Source organism: Procambarus clarkii, chromosome 63, assembly GCF_040958095.1.
Source record: "Procambarus clarkii isolate CNS0578487 chromosome 63, FALCON_Pclarkii_2.0, whole genome shotgun sequence".
Classification (NCBI taxonomy): domain Eukaryota; kingdom Metazoa; phylum Arthropoda; class Malacostraca; order Decapoda; family Cambaridae; genus Procambarus; species Procambarus clarkii.
Genome location: NC_091212.1, coordinates 25,305,908 through 25,324,753, shown reverse-complemented (window position 1 = coordinate 25,324,753; position 18,846 = coordinate 25,305,908). Strand labels below are relative to the sequence as shown.

General features: G+C 41.7%; 4 protein-coding genes across 5 annotated transcripts in view; 3 read left to right on the top strand and 1 right to left on the bottom strand.

The window, feature by feature from the left end:
- The window catches only part of LOC123769460 (cuticle protein 7), a 1,999-nt gene extending 329 nt beyond the window's left edge, over positions 1-1,670 (top strand). Inside the window, exon 2 of the mRNA XM_045760570.2 lies at positions 983-1,670. Within this exon, the coding sequence (XP_045616526.2) occupies positions 983-1,375 (393 nt within the window). The 3' untranslated portion in view covers positions 1,376-1,670. The remainder of the gene's footprint in view (positions 1-982) is intronic.
- The window catches only part of LOC123769457 (protein O-linked-mannose beta-1,2-N-acetylglucosaminyltransferase 1), a 234,757-nt gene that overhangs the window by 77,908 nt on the left and 138,003 nt on the right, over positions 1-18,846 (bottom strand). The gene's annotated exons all lie outside the window — the stretch shown is intronic.
- LOC123769459 (cuticle protein 7) lies at positions 9,297-13,163 on the top strand. The gene is made up of 2 exons (XM_045760569.2): positions 9,297-9,531; positions 11,748-13,163. Exons 1-2 carry the CDS (start codon positions 9,520-9,522, stop codon positions 12,237-12,239), a joined length of 504 nt encoding a protein of 167 aa, XP_045616525.2. The 5' UTR covers positions 9,297-9,519; the 3' UTR covers positions 12,240-13,163.
- Positions 15,670-18,495, top strand: LOC123769607 (cuticle protein 7-like). Its single transcript, XM_069308628.1, has 2 exons — positions 15,670-15,728; positions 17,600-18,495. The coding sequence occupies exons 1-2, from the start codon at positions 15,717-15,719 to the stop codon at positions 18,089-18,091; spliced, it is 504 nt and encodes a 167-aa protein (XP_069164729.1). The 5' UTR covers positions 15,670-15,716; the 3' UTR covers positions 18,092-18,495.

Sequence of the window (18,846 nt, the reverse complement as noted above, 5' to 3'; positions counted from 1 at the left end):
TGAGTATTGTAAGCTCTGTCCTTCCTCTCTCATGGCTCCTGGTCTTTATCTAATGAAGTTTACCAGCAGCAGGTACGTGAATAGGTATATTCATCATCAACACTGGTGTTTTTCCCAATACCCTCCGCCACTTGGGTGTATCTATGGTATTTTTTACATTTCGAAGGATAACATTTTCAAGTATAAATGCACTAACGGAGCATTCTGGTATAAACATTACCGGGTAACAATACACTTGGGTTCGCTGGAGGTCAAGCGAAAGATAAACGTATTCATAAATTAGTTTGGTTGAGTATACTTAGAAACTGCCTAGTAAGAGCCAATATACCTTCTGTGGTTCCCTTTGTTCTTATGTTCTTCACAATATTAAAAGAACAGATTATGACTTAATCCGTTCACATATATCATTATAGTTTATTATGGACCCCATATCCCCATTGTATGGTGGAAGGGTTAGTCACAGGGGGGCTTAGGAACGGATCCTCACGTTCGGTTAGGCTAAACTATACACTCTAGTGCTGTCCCAGCACCAGTGCTGTCTGTACATTTTGTCCATTTCACACTAGTCAGTCAGTGACTGTTCGACACGCTTAACATTAACACATTCATCACTGACCAGTTCCAGATAATGTTAGCGTGAAGCGAACACAAATTATTACCCATAATCTGTATCAAAGGTGTAAATGAACAAATTGTAGTGTAAGGGTGTGATTGTTTGTCTTTTCAATTGCTATATGTAAAATCATGTCCAACTTTATCAATAAATCTCAAGTATACTGCACATAACATATAACTTTTAATGTTAAACATGTACCAGTTTTGTGTATTACTCCTACCGCCACATTTTCTCTCGTCAAGAAGACTTCTTATTATGCCAGTACAGATGTACTTGTACTCCACTCACGTGTACTTCCCATGTACACTCTCCCACTCAACTTAAGCAATATGTGATGTTAATAAATTATTAATGCTATCATTGTAGATCTTCATTGTGGCCGCCCTCGTGGGTGTAGTGTGCGCCGCCCCTCGTGCAGAAAGCCCGCCATCATACGGACCCCCTCCACCCCCAGCCTATGGGCCAACCCCATCCTACAACGAGCCCGGCATGCCCTTCGACTTCGCCTACGCCGTTAGGGACGACTACTCCGGTAACAACTTCGCGCACGACGAAAAGAGCGACGGTAAACTCACATCCGGCTCCTACAGTGTGCTTCTTCCTGATGGACGCACTCAGATCGTAAACTTCCAAGCCGATGAAAACGGATACGTCGCCGACGTCACCTACCAGGGAGAGGCCACCTATCCACCTCCCGCGCCCCCATCCTACGGTCCAGCACCCCCTTCATACGGCCCCCCACCACCAACATACGCCTAAGTCTCAATGACCACAGCAGGATTGTCACTGATCAATATTGCCATATCTACATCCATACAAACGTTACATTGTCAACACTCACCTGGTCTCCACCTGTCACTTATTTATGTCCAACCTTTACTGAACATATCCCACCTTATTCCAAGCTTCGTCAGGCCAGCCTGGCAGTGTCCCAAGATGTCCCAACGATCCCGCCCCCAAGCAGTAAATGTCCCCAACGACCTATTACCTTGCCACAGCATACGGTCCACAGGTGGCCGCCACAAAGACTTGGAATGGTAATAAAATAGTTTTGTAAATAAAGGCATACGACAATGAAAGAAGTCTTTAACTGACGGATCTCCTTAATACAGCGCAATGATAAAGGCATTTATTGATCTCCAAACTGCTTTTGGTACAGCAAACAGAGAAATCATCCTAGAACAGCTAGCCTCTTTTGGAGTTAAGGGAAGAATTTTGTCATGGCTCAGGGGTTACCTGAGTAACCGAACCGCCTCAGTCCTTTTCAAGGGGGTCAAAAGTAAACTTTGTGCACCCTTTGAGTTGGGTACACCCCAGGGTGGAGTGCTGAGTAAAACACTGTTCAATGTTCTGATGCACAAATTAACAATTGATATTCCCACACTACCTGACGAAGCCGTCATTTGTTATGCCGATGACATATGCATTGTTGCAAATTCCCAAACTAGACTGCAAGCTCTACTTGATTCACTCGCTGCTAAAAGCATTGAATGTGGTCTTGTTATCTCTATAACTAAATCCAGAGTTCTCCATCCCCAAGAGAAAACTCATGTCCCTATAACTTTCAAGGTCAACAACCAGAACATTGAAACGTATAGGCAGCACAAATACCTTGGAGTTGGTATTAACAGTGACATTGTAAATGATCTACACCGTAGGTTAAAAGAAAGACTAAAACCATTGAAAACACTTACTGGTAAGAATATTGGTATTAACATTAAATATGCTAGACTATTCTATATGATGTTTGTTAGATCTCTCGTTGATTATAATGCTCTGCACTTAATTAATTTCCCCTCCTCTGTGTTGGACAAACTTGAAGTAGTACAGAATGAAGCCATGAGGATAATTCTTGGTGCCCCAAGATGCACAAGAATCATCAAAATGCGGGAAGAACTGAAGCTTCCAACCATGCTAGAGAGAATCATGCAAGTCAATACTACCTTTTGCCTTAAAGTCATGAGAGACCCTACATCTCCTGCATTGCTCAGAGACAAATTATTTAGTGCTGTTAACACACTATTGACTGGTGCCGACATGCCAACTCACTCCTTTTATGATAAATGGTTGAGCAACAATGCCTACAATCTCATTAAACTTAACATTCCTTTTAAGTGCAATCTAGCTGTCTCTGATATTCCTCTTTATCTGTACCCCACCATTCAAGTATCATACACACCTGTCACCAAGAAAGATAATGAGAATCTTGCTCTTCTCAAAGCTGTCACTCTTGAAACAATTGCCTCCTCCATCGAGAATTTAAGATCTCACGAGCACTGTGTCTACACCGACGGCTCAGTCCAATCCTCTACTGGACGGACTGTAGCAGCATGTAGGTTTTATAGAAATAATATTTGCACAAAGACTGTCAGTGTCAGCTTAAACAACTGGCTGACCTCCACACAAGCAGAACTAGCAGCATTACACCTAGCTACCAGTACATTAAAAAACATTGGAGGAGGAATAATATTTTGTGATTCAAAGTCTGCTCTTCAAGCAATCGAAAACTTCTCTTGGAAGATCGACAGCAAGAACCTCATACTCCCAATTATAAATGACCTAATTGCTGCACAGAGTAAAGGGTCTCGAATCTCCTTTGTATGGATACCTTCACACATAAATATAACCCATCATAATGAGACAGACATTGCAGCCAAATTAGCATGTAACAAGGATGAAATTGAATTAGATCTAGGTATCCCCATCTCTGCTGTCAAAACTGTATTGGTCCAAACACTCAGATCTGATAGGAAAGAAATTACTGATTCCCAACGACCTGAAAGTACTAGTATAAAAAGCTATGATCTGTTCAGATCTGAAAGCTATATCTATGGGCAGCACAAAACGTCCACTAGACTGTGCGACACAGTGGTTACCAGGATCAGGTTGGGTTACCGTTACCTGTGGCAGGTGGCTGCAGGTGACGGATCTCCCAATTCTGAGCACTCCAGTTGCAAACTCTGTGAGCAGGAACTACGGCACGATCTCCCGCACTACATCACCGAATGCCCAGTTATTAGACCTTTCAGACCAGTTGGCATGAGGTACCTGGAGCTTTGCAATTACTTTATTCATTCTCGTATTCTTAAAGATATCCTCACAGTGTACCCAAAATTTGCCAGTGCAGGCTACTAAACATATGGCCCTGTATGACTAACCATCCTGCGGGATGGGGACTTTTATTACCACTGTTACCTTATTCAATCTTGTGTTGATGATATCCTCAAAATGCTTCTGGAGTCTGTCAGTGCAGACTGCCCATCACATGCCTCTGTATGACTAACCATCCTGTGTGATGGGGATTTTTTATCATCACCAAGTTAGCTGTTTTGACACACTGTACTCCACTTCATATAGTCTAGGGTAGCTGCACTAATGCAGATGTACCTCATGTATTAATAAAAAAAATGATAAAGGCACATTGAGATATTAAATAAAACACTTTATTACCATAATATTAGGAGTTTTGCTACCAGACACATCTCGAGTAACTTCGAAAACCGTGACTATTGTTTACTATACTGAATATCAAGGAAATTCAAGCTTTTGGAAGCTTGAATTATGATATGTTTCCATACACTTGCAATAGCTTACTATGCACACTATTTACATTTTGGTGCAAGACACATGGAGAAATAGTTGAATCACTTCAAACCAACTTCAAACACAACAATTATAATCCCAGAGTGAGGTATGATAACCATGAGGAGAGAATACTAAGCCTGTAAGACTTTGACTATTCAGCACTTGGAAGGGATATGTGGACAGAATGAACGATACTTGCAAACATACTGAATTTATTTAAGACGAATTATTAAAAAAATAAACACTGGAAATGTATACTTTTATGAACAAATACAACTCGGTGAGGACTGATTAAGTGTGTATGCTTCGATAAAGTACATGTATACAGCCACATGACGCACTTTTCCCACTGCAAACACTGTTAGAAAAGTGCATATTTGCAAAACATGCGCATATGCATTTTTCTTGAAAACTTACGTTAAATGCTGACAAAAATTAAAAGCAGACAACTAATGTAGGACGCGTCTGGGATCATCTCGGACGTAAGTTCGAACCCTCATCAGGGCCCTTGTGGATTTATTCATAGGACTACATGTGTTTAGCAATCATGGCTGATATATAAATAAATAAATAAATTATATATATATATATATGTCGTACCTAGTAGCCAGAACGCACTTGTCAGCCTACTATGCAAGGCCCGATTTGCCTAATAAGCCAAGTTTTCATGAATTAATATATTTTCTCTATATTTTTTCTTATGAAATGATAAAGCTACCCATTTCATTATGTATGAGGTCAATTTTTTTTTATTGGAGTTAAAATTAACGTAGATATATGACCGAACCTAACCAACCCTACCTAACCTAACCTAACCTATCTTTATAGGTTAGGTTAGGTTAGGTAGCCGACAAAGTTAGGGTAGGTTAGGTTAGGTAGCTTAGGTAGTCGAAAAAACATTAATTCATAAAACTTGGCTTATTAGGCAAATCGGGCCTTGCATAGTAGGCTGAGAAGTGCGTTCTGGCTACTAGGTACGACATATATATATTGAATATGACAGCATATTTTGTATTCACTATTTTCTGATTTAGGGCTTCTATCCCTCTTATTAACACTCTGGCATCAGGGTTCAGCTGGAAGAGGAGTTCAGCAAAATTCATGTTCGTTTTCAAGGTGAAGAAAATAATTGAGTAACTATAAAATGTATTACACTTATTATAAAATCGCACGACGTTTCGAACCTACATGGTTCATTCTCAAGTGGTGTTACAGTACAGAGCATTATATTTTATACTAATAGTGGGTCAGGTGAATACAAATGGATCGAACAATGGGGTCAGGTGTAAACAAAGAGTATACATTGGTAAGACATGAAGGAGAAAAAAAGAAGCTAAGGATCAGAAGGTTAAATAGGGTACATACAAAGATTAATCAAGCGTAGTGGGCGCTGTTTATCGAGATGTGTCTTCTATGTTGGCATCTTGACGTTCTGGTCTTGCTCTTACTCTCATGGTGGGTAGAGTGAATAGTTCCGTAATTTGAGTATTTATGGTATGTTGTTCTACTTTTATGTGGATTGCTTCAAGAATTTGTAATCTTCTTACATCTTGGGTTTTGTCTATTATACTAGTGTTTTTATTCAATGGACTGGGCCAGCGTCAGACTCTGATAAGGAGGAAATAAGTGTAAAAGACTTGGTTGAGGCAGACTTTGCCTCAGTATTGAGCCAACGTGGCCACTGGCAGCACCAGCTTTCACGTCTTGGCCAGCTCACACCAGTCTTCTTTACTGCCAAGTTATTAACACAAAGTTGCATCTTAATTAATTGATATTTTCAGGCACGAAATACAGACTCACGAATACATGACGTATTACGTCTCTATCACGCACACATACTAGTATACAGCATCACTTTCATAGAATAACTTTCACATTGATCTCATGGCATCACTTTCATAGCACCACGTTCATAGCATCATTTTTAGATCAACACTCATGGCATCACTTTCCCATCATCACTCATAGCATAACTTCATAGCACCACGTTCAAAGCATCACTTTCACAACATTACTTTCATAGAATCATTTTCACAACATCACTTTCACACAATCCTGTTCATATCATCACTTTCACATCACTTTGATAGCATCACTTTCATAACATCACGTTCATAGCATCACTTTCATAACATCACGTTCATAGCATCACTTTCATAACATCATTTTCATTAGCCAACATTGCATCATTTTCTTTACGCCAAGAGCCTGAAAGAAATTCAGAACTATAGTGTTTCTAAAGCATTTCATTATAAATCTTTACTAAAATAAGCGACATAATTCACAACTTACGGTAGACCGCTGAGGTATACAGTGTTGTTGTAATGTTATACTGAGGTGTACAGTGTTGTTGTAATGTTATACTGAGGTGTACAGTGTTGTTGTAGTGTTATACTGAGGTGTACAGTGTTGTTGTAGTGTTATACTGAGGTGTACAGTGTTGTTGTAGTGTTATACTGAGGTGTACAGTGCTGTTGTATTGTTATACTGAGGTGTACAGTGTTGTTGTAATGTTATACTGAGGTGTACAGTGTTGTTGTAATGTTATACTGAGGTGTACAGTGTTGCTGTAGTGTTATACTGAGATATACAGTGTTGCCAGTGTTAATATTGAGGTGTACAGTGTTGTTGTAGTGTTATACTGAGATATACAGTGTTGCCAGTGTTAATATTGAGGTGTACAGTGTTGTTGTAGTGTTATACTGAGATATACAATGTTGCCAGTGTTAATACTGAGGTGTACAGTGTTGCTGTAGTGTTATACTGAGATATACAGTGTTGCCAGTGTTAATATTGAAGTGTACAGTGTTGTTGTAGTGTTATACTGAGATATACAGTGTTGCCAGTGTTAATATTGAAGTGTACAGTGTTGTTGTAGTGTTATACTGAGATATACAATGTTGCCAGTGTTAATACTGAGGTGTACAGTGTTGCTGTAGTGTTATACTGAGATATACAGTGTTGCCAGTGTTAATACTGAGGTGTACAGTGTTGCTGTAGTGTTATAATGAGGTGTACAGTGTTGCTGTAGTGCTATAATGAGGTGTACAGTGTTGCCAGTGTTAATACTGAGATGTACAGTGTTGTTGTAGTGTTATACTGAGATATACAATGTTGCCAGTGCTAATACCGAGATGTACAGTGTTGCTGTAGTGTTATGCTGAGGTGTACAGTGTTTCCAGTGCTAATACTGAGGAGTACAGTGTTGCTGTAGTGTTATACTGAGGTGTACAGTGTTGCCAGTGTTAATGCTGAGGTGTACAGTGTTGCCAGTGTTAATACTGAGGTGTACAGTGTTGCTGTAGTGTTATACTGAGGTGTACAGTGTTGCTACAGTGTTATGCTGAGGTGTACAGTGTTGCCAGCGTTAATACTGATATGTACAGTGTTTCTATAGTGTTCTACTGAGGTGTACAGTAGAATTGTGTTAATTGTGTTGTGCCAGTGTTAATTCCGAGGTGTATGTTGTTGATGTAGTGTTATACTGAGGTGTACAGTGATACCAGTGCTAAAGTTGAGGTGTACAGTGTTGATGTAGTGTTATACTGAGGTGTACAGTGATGCCAGTGTTAACATTGAGGTGTACAGTGTTGCTATAATGTTATACAGAAGTGTAGTGTTGCTGTAGAGTTATACTGAGGTGTACAGTGGTGCCAGGGTTAATACTGAGGTGTACAATGTTACTGTAGTGTTATTCTGAGGTGTACAGTGGTGCCAGTGTTAATATTGAAGTGTACAGTGGTGCCAGGGTTAATATTGAGGTGTACAATGTTACTGTAGTGTTATTCTGAGGTGTACAGTGGTGCCAGTGTTAATATTGAAGTGTACAGTGTTGCTGTAGTGTTATACTGAGGTGTACAGTGTTATGCTGAGGTGTACAGTGTTGCTAGTATTAATATTGAGGTGTATAGTGTTAATTCTGAGGTTTACGGTGTTGCCACCTTGTTTACGGTGTTGGTTTACGGTGTTAATAATGATGCGTACAGTTGTTACTTTGTTTGGGTGTGAACCCTTTTTTGGACTGTGGGACCTTCCGGGCCACTCGTTGCTGTGGCCTTGAGGCTCTAGTGTCTTTGCCTTGCGCCGTATTTCACGTGTAACCTTCCGGCTAATTTCCTCGTGCTGTGCCTTGCGGCGTTTGTGGGAAATTCAAGAATACCTGGGATATACGCAGCATGCCACCCACAACAGTCGACTAACACCCAGATTCCTAATCACTGCTGGGAGAACAGAGGCAACGGGTGTAAGGAGACTTGTCCATACGTCTCGTCCTGCCTGGGACACTGTTAATACTGAGTTGTACAGTGTTATCAATGTCAATACTGAGTTGTACAGTGTTATCAATGTCAATACTGAGGTGTTCATTGCTAATACGGAGGTGTACGGTGTTAATACTGAGTTGTACAGTGGTGCCACTGTTAATAATGACGTGTACAGTGTTAATACTGAGGTGTACAGTTCTGCCGGTGTTAATACTGAGGTGTACAGTGCTGGTGGAGTGACATACTGAGGTGTACAGTACTGCCGGAGTGTTATACTGAGATGTACAGTACTGCCAGTGTTAATACTGAGGTGTACAGTGCTGCCGGAGTGTTAATACTGAGGTTTACAATGCTTCTGGAGTGATATACTGAGGTGTACAGTGTTGCCAAAGTGTTTTAATGAGGTGTACTGTGTTAATACTGAGGTGTACAATGTTGCCAGTGTTAATACTGGGATGCACAATGTTGCCAGTGTCACTATTGAGGTGAAAAGTGTTAATACTGAAATATACAGCGTTGCATGTGTTAATACTGAGGTCTACAGCGTTGTCAGTGTTAATACTGAAGTGCACAGCGTTATCAGTGTTAATACTAAGGTGTACAGTGTTAATACAAATTTACATTGTTGCCAGTCTTAATTCTGATGTGTATAGTGTTACCAGTGTTATACTAAAGTGTAAAGCAGTAAATACTGCTGTACTAGTATTGCTGTACTGTGTGTCAGTGTTAATATTATGATGTATTAATGATGAGACGGGCATGCCCTTCGACTTCGCCTACACCACCACTTTCCCAATGTTAATACTGAGGTGTGCATCGTTGCCAGTGTTAATACTGAGATGTACTGCTCTGCCAGCGTTAATACTGAGGTGTACAAAGTTACAAGTGTTAATACTGAGGTGTACAGCGTATGTCAGTGTTCATAATGGATTGTATGTAGGTGGGACTTGTCATTATATATTGATGACGTCACGAAGGTCAACTTGGTCGAGAGTATAAAAGGCGGCGCCATCCAGAGTCAGGCACCATTGCTCGACCAGCGCCACAATAAGCAACATGTCAGCTAAGGTGAGTGTTCTCTACACATTTACACTGAGGTGTTTTTTTTTCCGCATCATTATGTATATGTACACAGTGAGTTTAATTGATCTCGAACTATAATGAGAATTAAAGTGTACTTGTCAGTAATTTATCGTGGAAGTTTTAATAAATAAATAAGTACTAAAGAAGTTTTAAGGTAGTTAGTCCTTAAACTAAACACACACAAAAAATACCTTACTTGGCTGTTCTTCGCCTGCGTCCTCATTTGTCCTTAGCTGAAGCTTGGGTCATCTTGTCCTCTCTTACACTTGTACATATTATAACAATGGAAAAGATCTGTGTTTGTAAATTCCAACACTCCAAGCACTTGATGACCGTTCTCCACGACGCCACTACCACAGCTCTGCCACACCACACCATTACCACAGCTCTGCCACACCACACACTTACCACAACTCTGCCACACCACACCATTACCACAGCTCTGCCACACCACACAATTACCACAGCTCTGCCACACCACACCATTACCACAGCTCTGCCACATCACACAACTACCACAGCTCTGCTACACCATACCATTACCACAGCTCTGCCACACCACACCATTACCACAGCTCTGCCACACCACATCATTACCACAGCTCTGCCACACCACACCATTACCACAGCTCTGCCACACCACACCATTACCAAAGCTCTGCCACACCAAACCACACCACTATCACAGCTCTGCCACACCACACCATTACCACAGCTCTGCCACACCACACCATTACCACAGCTCTGCCACACCACACCATTACCACAGCTCTGCCACACCACACCATTACCACAGCTCTGCCACACCACACAACTATCCCAGCTCTGCCACTCAACTACCACTATCACAGTTCTGCCACACAACTATCACTATCACATTTCTGAAACACCACACCACTACCACAGCTCTGTCTCACCACACAACTATCACAGCTCTACCACACCACACAACTATCACAGTTCTGTCACACCACTACAAAAGCTCTGCCACACTACACAACTACAACAGCTCTGCCACTCAACTACCACTATCACATTTCTGCCACACAACACCACTACCACAGCTCTGCAACAACACACAACAAATCCTCCTAATATTATAGCACTTATAGTAACTATTTGATCGAATATACAAAAATAAGCAATTGCAATCAACAATGTTCACACTTTGTACTCTACATTCATACTATACATACTCTAAATACTATTCATACTCTATATTATGCCTAGGATAGCATATATTAGGCCTAGGATTTGTTTATTTACGCCTATAAAAAGATTAGGTTATTTTTGTTACTTTTCAATTTTACTAATATACCATTTGGGCTAATTCAGTAATACAAAACGGAAACTTTTTGGTAGTCCAACAGCCCATTTTTTGTACGTTTCAGAAAATAGTTGGTAAAAGTACTACAGTTTTAGAAGGACAGGCCACCACACGACACAACCAACACCAGCAACACAAACATTCCGTAATTCCCATCTAAAACACATCAATCACTGGCACTTAAATTAATGTCACACTATTTCTCTTGAGCTGCTCGCACTCAATCCCAGCTGATACACTCAATCCCAGCTGATACACTCAATCCCAACTGATACACTCAATCCCAGCTGATACAACTCAATCCCAGCTGATACAACTCAATCCCAGCTGATACACTCTATTCCAGATGATACACTCAATCCCAGCTGATACACTCCATTCCAGATGATACACTCAATCCCAGCTGATACACTCTATTCCAGATGATACACTCAATCCCAGCTGATACACTCAATTCAGACTGCCTCACACTCATAATGTCTCCTGTCTGAACTAACTCTTCACCAACCCTCTATTGCACTTGAACACTCTCTGCCCTAAAGTAATCATCCATTCGTTCAATATGACCAACCATAATGTATAACAAGAGTGTAACACACTCCTGTTAATCTTACGTGCAAGAATTCAGGCATTTAAAAAAAATTCTTCTATTCATAGATTTGAGCTTTAAAGGCAATTTTCTTTCCATTAACTTAAAATTTTTTCACTGCCTGTTCTACTTTTGTGCAACTGGGACTCCAGTGCAACATTATACTTCTTTGAAGGACCCTTACTTTGCATTAAATCATGATGTAAATTGACAAAACTATTGTATTTTCATGTGTATTGAATACATTAGAAAATTGAACACTAACTCATCTCTCTTGCGGAACAGGTCTTCGTAGCGGCAGCCATAGTGGCTGTGGTTTGTGCTGAGCCCCCACCACCATACAGGCTCCCGACACCACCACCCTACGGGCCTCCTACACCACCACCCTACAGGCCCTCTACACCCCCACCATACGGGCCCCCAGCTCCACCACGCTACGGGCCAACCCCATCCTACAACGAGCCCGGCATGCCCTTCGACTTCGCCTACGCCGTTAGGGATGACTACTCCGGTAACGACTTCGCGCACGACGAGAAGAGCGACGGTAAACTCACATCAGGCTCCTACAGGGTGCTTCTCCCCGACGGACGCACTCAGATCGTCACCTTCCATGCTGACGACAACGGCTACGTCGCTGACGTCACCTACCAGGGAGACGCCACCTATCCATCTCCATCCTACGGACCTTCACCCCCATCCTATGGACCATCACCACCTTCCTACGGTCCCCCGCCTCCAACCTATGGCCCAAAACCAACACCAAGCCCTTACGCCTAAGCCTCAGATATGATATATAATATGCGACAATGCCACCTCTATTTACAAGGGCTATTCATGCCAGTGCCACCTCTTGGGTGGCTTAATTAATCTTCATCAATCAATCACCTCTAGTCACACATATTCCTCCAACACTCCTCTGCTCACTGATTACTACTTGTTTCCACTTTGCTTGGGAATATCCCAGCCTGCACTTGAATTATTCCAAGCTGCCTTAAGCCAGCTGGCAGCGTCCCAGGTGGCATAAACTGTCCAACCTGCAACTCTACTGTTTTGCCATTACGAATGGAAAACAAGCAGCCACCACAAACTCTCCATATATAGTAGTAAAATATTTTTGTAAATAAAATTTCAGGACTGCAAAACACGATTTTATTTACCTGTTTAACTGTAGTCGATTACCTACCTTCTTACATATAGTCGTTAAAAAAGTTGTCTCCAACCCAAGGCCTTGTTCGGCAATATCTTAATCCGCCAGGCTCTTGCATGCAGCAGCATGCACTCCCAAACATCTACTACAACCCGGCTGATCCAGCACTTATGCTTCCTCTGATACAACGGCCAACATTGCAGTATGTGTCCCTAATATCAAACAATTCTACAGGGAGTTCTTTTCAACTCTTCCAAAGCGGAGGAAAGTAAGTAATGATCGAAGGGAAAAGTCCTGAAAGACAGAATTGATAAAAACGTGACCCTTACTAACACCAACCAGAAGATAGCTTTGACAGTCTACTACAAGAAACGGAAGACTGCCAACTTGCTCACGAAGAAATCAAGATCGGCACCAAGCGAAAGGCCTTGAAAGAGACGATCATCGTTCATGCTTTTTACATGCCCACTTAGGGACTGTCAGTCCCAATGATCTTGTTATATCGGCAAGACAACAAAATATCTGTCAAGACGCTTGAAAATGCATAAACAACAGGGTTTCATCAGAGAACATACAATTTCTACAAAGCCCGATCACTAGGCTTATGCTGACCAACAGCTCCAGGATACTGTCCTACCGGAGTATTATGCTGAGATGTACAGTACTGTCAGTGTTATACAAAGCTGTAGAGTGCTGCAGGAGTGCTATGTTGAGGAGTACAATGCTGCCAGAGTGTTAATATTGAGATGTACAGTGTTGCCAGAATGTTATACTGATGTGTACAGTGTTAATAAAGAAGTGTAAAGTGTTGCCGAAGTGTTATACTGATGTGTGTGCAGTACTGACAGTGTTATACTGAGTTGTAGAGTGCTGCTGGAGTGTTATGCTGAGGTGTTCAGCATGGCCGGAGTGTTACACTGAGGTGTATAGTACTGCTGGAGTGTTAATACTGAGGTGTACTGTGCTGCCAGTGTTATACTGAGGTGAACAGTATTCCCAGAGTGCTAATACTGAGGTGTACAGTGTTGTCGGAGTGTTATACTGAGGTGTACAGTGTTAATACAGTGCTGTCGGAGTGTTATACTGAGCTGTACAGTACTGCCAGTGTTATACTAAGGTGTACAGTACTGCCAGTGTTATACTAAGGTGTACAGTGCTGCCGGAGAGTTACACTGAGGTGTACAGAATTTGCTGGAGTGTTAATACTGAGGTGTACAATGCTGCCGGAGTGTTAATACTGAGGAGTACAATGCTGTCGGAGTGTTAATACTGAGGTGTACAGTGCTGCCGGAGTGTTAATACTGAAGTGTACACTTCTGACAGTGTTAATACCGAGATGTACAGTACTTCTAGTGTTAACACTGAGGTGTACAGTGCTGCAGGAGTGTTAATACTGAGGTGTATAGTACTTCTAGTGTTAATACTGAAATGTACAGTGTTGCCAGTGTTAATACTGAGGTGTACATAATTTCTAGTGTTAATACTGATGTGTACAGTGCTGCCGGAGTGGTAATACTGAGATGTACAGTGCTGTTAGTTTTAATACTGAGGTGTACTATGCTGCCAGTGTTAATACTGAGGTGTACATTACTGCTAGTGTAAATATTGAGGTGTACAATGCTGCCGGAGTGATATACTGAGGTGTACAGTGCTGCCAGTGTTAATACTGAGGTGTACAGTGTTGCCGGAGTGTTAATACTGAGGTGTACAGTGGTGCTGGAGTGATATACTGAGGTATACAGTGCTGCCAGTGTTAATACTGAGGTGTAAAGTGCTGCCGGAGTAATAATACTGAGGTGTACAGTGGTGCTGGAGTTATATACTGAGGTGTACAGTGCTGCCAGAGTATTTTAATGAGGTGTACCGTGTTAATACTGAGGAGTACAATGTTGTCTGTGTTAACACTCGGATGTGCAATGTTGCCAGTGTTACTATCTAGTTGTACATTGTTAATACTGAGATATACACCGTTGTCAGTGTTAGTACAGAGGTTTAACCCATTGTCAGTGGTAATACTGAAGCGTTCAGCATTTTCAGTGTTAATACTGAGGTGTACAGTGTCGTCGGAGTGTTATACCGAGGTGTACAGGGTTATTACAGTGCTGTCGGAGTGTTATACTGAGCTGTACAGTACTGCCAGTGTTATACTAAGGTATATGGTGCTGCCGGAGAGTTACACTGAGGTGTACAGTATTTGCTGGAGTGTTAATACTGAGGTGTACAATGCTGCCGGAGTGTTAATACTGAGGTGTACAATGCAGTCGGAGTGTTAATACTGAGGTGTACAGTGCTGCCAGTATTAATCCTGAGGTGTACAGTACTGCCAGAATGTTAATATTGCGGTGTACAGTGGCATTGGAGTGTTAATACCGAGGTGTACAGTTCTGCCAGAGTGTTAATACTGAAGTGTACACTGCTGCCAGTGTTAATACTGAGGTGTACAGTACTTTTAGTGTTAATACTGAGGTGTACAGCGCTGCCGAAGTGTTAATACTGATGTGTACAGTGGTGCTAGAGTGATATACTGTGGTGTACAGTGCTGTTAAAATATTTTATTGAGGTGTACCGTGTTAATACTGAGGTGTACATTGTTGTCAGTGTTAATACTCGGATGTACAATGTTGCCAGTGTTACTATTTAGTTGTACAGTGTTAATACTGATATATACACCATTGCCAGTGTTAGTACAGAGGTTTAACCCATTGTCAGTGTTAATACTGATGTGTCCAGCACTTTCATTGTTAATGCTGAGGTGTACAGTGTTAATACAGATATTTATATCGTTGCCAGTCTTAATACTGAGGTATGCGGTGTTGCCAGTGTTATAATAAAGTGTACAGTGTTGCCAGTGTAATACTGAAGTGTACAGAATTGCCAGTGTTAATACTGAGATGTACTGCTCTGCCAGTGGTAATACTGAGGTGTACAACGTTACAAGTGTTAATACTGAGGTGTACAGCGTTGTCAGTGTTCATAATGGATTGTATGTAGGTTGAACTTGTCATTATATATTGAAGACGTCACGAAGGTCAGCTTGGTCGGGAGTATAAAAGTCGGCGCCATCCAGAGTCAGGCACCATTGCTCGACCAGCGCCACAAGAAGCAACATGTCAGCTAAGGTGAGTGTTCCCTACACATTTACACCGAGGTGTTTTTCCGCATCATTGAATATATGTACACACTGAGTTTAATTGATCTCGAACAATAATGAGAATTAAAGTGTACTTGTTAGTATTTTATCGTAGAAGTTTTAATAAATAAATAAATACTAAAGAAGTTTTAAGGTAGTTAGTCCTTAAACTGAACACACACAAAAAATACCTTACTTGGCTGTTCTTCGCCTGCGTCCTCATTTGTCCTTAGCTGAAGCTTGGGTCATCTTGTCCTCTCTTACACTTGTACATATTATAACAATAGAAAAGATCTTTGTAAATTCCAACACTCCAAGCACTTGATGACCGTTCTCCACGACGCCACTACCACAGCTCTGCCACACCACACAACTACAACATCTCTGCCACACCACTACCACAGGTCTGCCACACCACTACAACAGCTCTGCTACACTACACAACTACCACATCTATGCCACACCACTACCACAGCTCTACCACACCACACAACTATAACAGTTCTGTCACAATACAACAACAGCTCTGCCACACTACACAACTACAACAGCTCTGCCACACCACTACCACAGCTCTGCCACACCACTACCACAGCTCTGCCACACCACTACCACAGCTCTGCCACACCACACTACAACCACAGCTCTTCAACACTGCTCAACAAATCCTCCTAAGATTATAGCACTTATAGCAACTAATTGGTCGAACATACAAAAATGAGCTGTTGCAACCAACAATGTTCACACTTTGTACTCTGCATTCATACTATACATACTCTAAATACTATTAATACTCTATATTATGCCTAAGATAGCATTTATATTAGGCCAAGCATTTTTTTTTAATTACGCCTTTAAAAAGGTTAGGTTATTTTTGTTAGTTTTCAATTTTACTAATATACCATTTGGGCTAATTAAGTAATACAAAACGGGAACTTTTTGGTAGTCCAACAGCCCATTTTTTTACGTTTCAGGAAATAGTTGGTAAAAGTACTACAGTTTTAGAAGGACAGGCCACCACACGACACAACTAACACAAGCAACACAAACATTCCGTAATTTTCCACCTAAAACATGTCAATCACTGGCACTTAAATTAATGTCACACTATTTCTCTAGAGCTGCTCGTATTCAATCCAAGCTGATACACTTAATCCCAGCGGATAAACTCAATACCAGCTGATACACTCATTCCCAGCTAATACACTCAATCTCAGCTGTTACACTCAATCCCAACTGATACACTCAATCCTAGCTGATACAACTCAATCTCAGCTGACACCCTCTATTCCAGATGATACACTCAATCCCAGCTGATACACTCAATCCCAGCTGATACACTCAATCCCAGCTGATACACTCAATCCCAGCTGATACAACTCAATCCCAGCTGATTTACTCTATTCCAGATGATACACTCAATCCCAGCTGATACACTCAATTCAGACTGCCTCACACTCATGATGTCTCCTGTCTGAACTAACTCTTCACAACCCTCTATTGCACTTGAACACTCTCTGCCCTAAAGTCATCATCCATTCGTTCAATATGACGAACCATAATGTATAACAAGAGTGTAACACACTCCTGTTAATCTTACGTGCAAGAATTCAGGCATTTAAAAAAAAATCTTCTATTCATAGATTTGAGCTTTAAAGTTAATTTTCTTTCCATTAACTTAAAAAAATTTCACTGCCTATTCTACTTTGGTGCAACTGGGACTCCAGTGCAACATTATACTTCTTTGAAGGACCCTTACTTATCATTAAATCATGATGTAAATTGACAAAACTATTGTATTTTCATGTATAATGAATACAATAGAAAATTGAACACTAACTCATCTCGCTTGTGGAATAGGTCTTCGTAGCGGCAGCCATAGTGGCTGTGGTTTGTGCTGAGCCCCCACCACCATACGGGCTCCCGACACCACCACCCTACGGGCCTCCTACACCACGACCCTACAGGCCCCCTACACCCCCAACATACGGGCCCCCAGCTCCACCACGCTACGGGCCAACCCCATCCTACAACGAGCCCGGCATGCCCTTCGACTTCGCCTACGCCGTTAGGGATGACTACTCCGGTAACGACTTCGCGCACGACGAGAAGAGCGACGGTAAACTCACATCCGGCTCCTACAGGGTGCTTCTCCCCGACGGACGCACTCAGATCGTCACCTTCCATGCTGACGACAACGGCTACGTCGCTGACGTCACCTACCAGGGAGAAGCCACCTACCCATCTCCATCCTACGGACCTTCACCCCCATCCTATGGACCATCACCACCTTCCTACGGTCCCCCGCCTCCAACCTATGGCCCAAAACCAACACCAAGCCCTTACGCCTAAGCCTCAGATCTGATATATAATATGCGACAATGCCACCTCTATTTACAAGGGCTATTCATGTCAGTGCCACCTCTTTGATGAAGATTAATTAAGCCACCCATGAATCAATCACCTCTAGTCACACATATTCCTCCAACACTCCTCTGCTCACTGATTACTACTTGTTTCCACTTTGCTTGGGAATATCCCAGCCTGCACTTGAATTATTCCAAGCTGCCTTAAGCCAGCTGGCAGCGTCCCAGGTGGCATAAACTGTCCAACCTGCAACTCTACTGTTTTGCCATTACGAATGGAAAACAAGCAGCCACCACAAACTCTCCATATATAGTAGTAAAATATTTTTGTAAATAAAATTTCAGGACTGCAAAACACGATTTTATTTACCTGTTTAACTGTAGTCGATTACCTACCTTCTTACATATAGTCGTTAAAAAAGTTGTCTCCAACCCAAGGCCTTGTTCGGCAATATCTTAATCCGTCAGGCTCTTGCATGCAGTAGCATGCACGCCCACACATCTACTACAACCCGGCTGATCCAGCACTTATGCTACCTATGATACAACGGCCAACATTGCAGTATGTGTCCCTAATATCAAACTGTTCTACAGGGAGTTCTTTTCAACTCTTCCAAAGCGGAGGAAAGTATGTAATGAACGAAGGGAAAAGTCCTGCAAGACAGAATTGATAAAAACGTGGCCCTTACTAACACCAACCAGAAGATAGCTTTGACAGTCTACTACAAGAAACAGAAGACG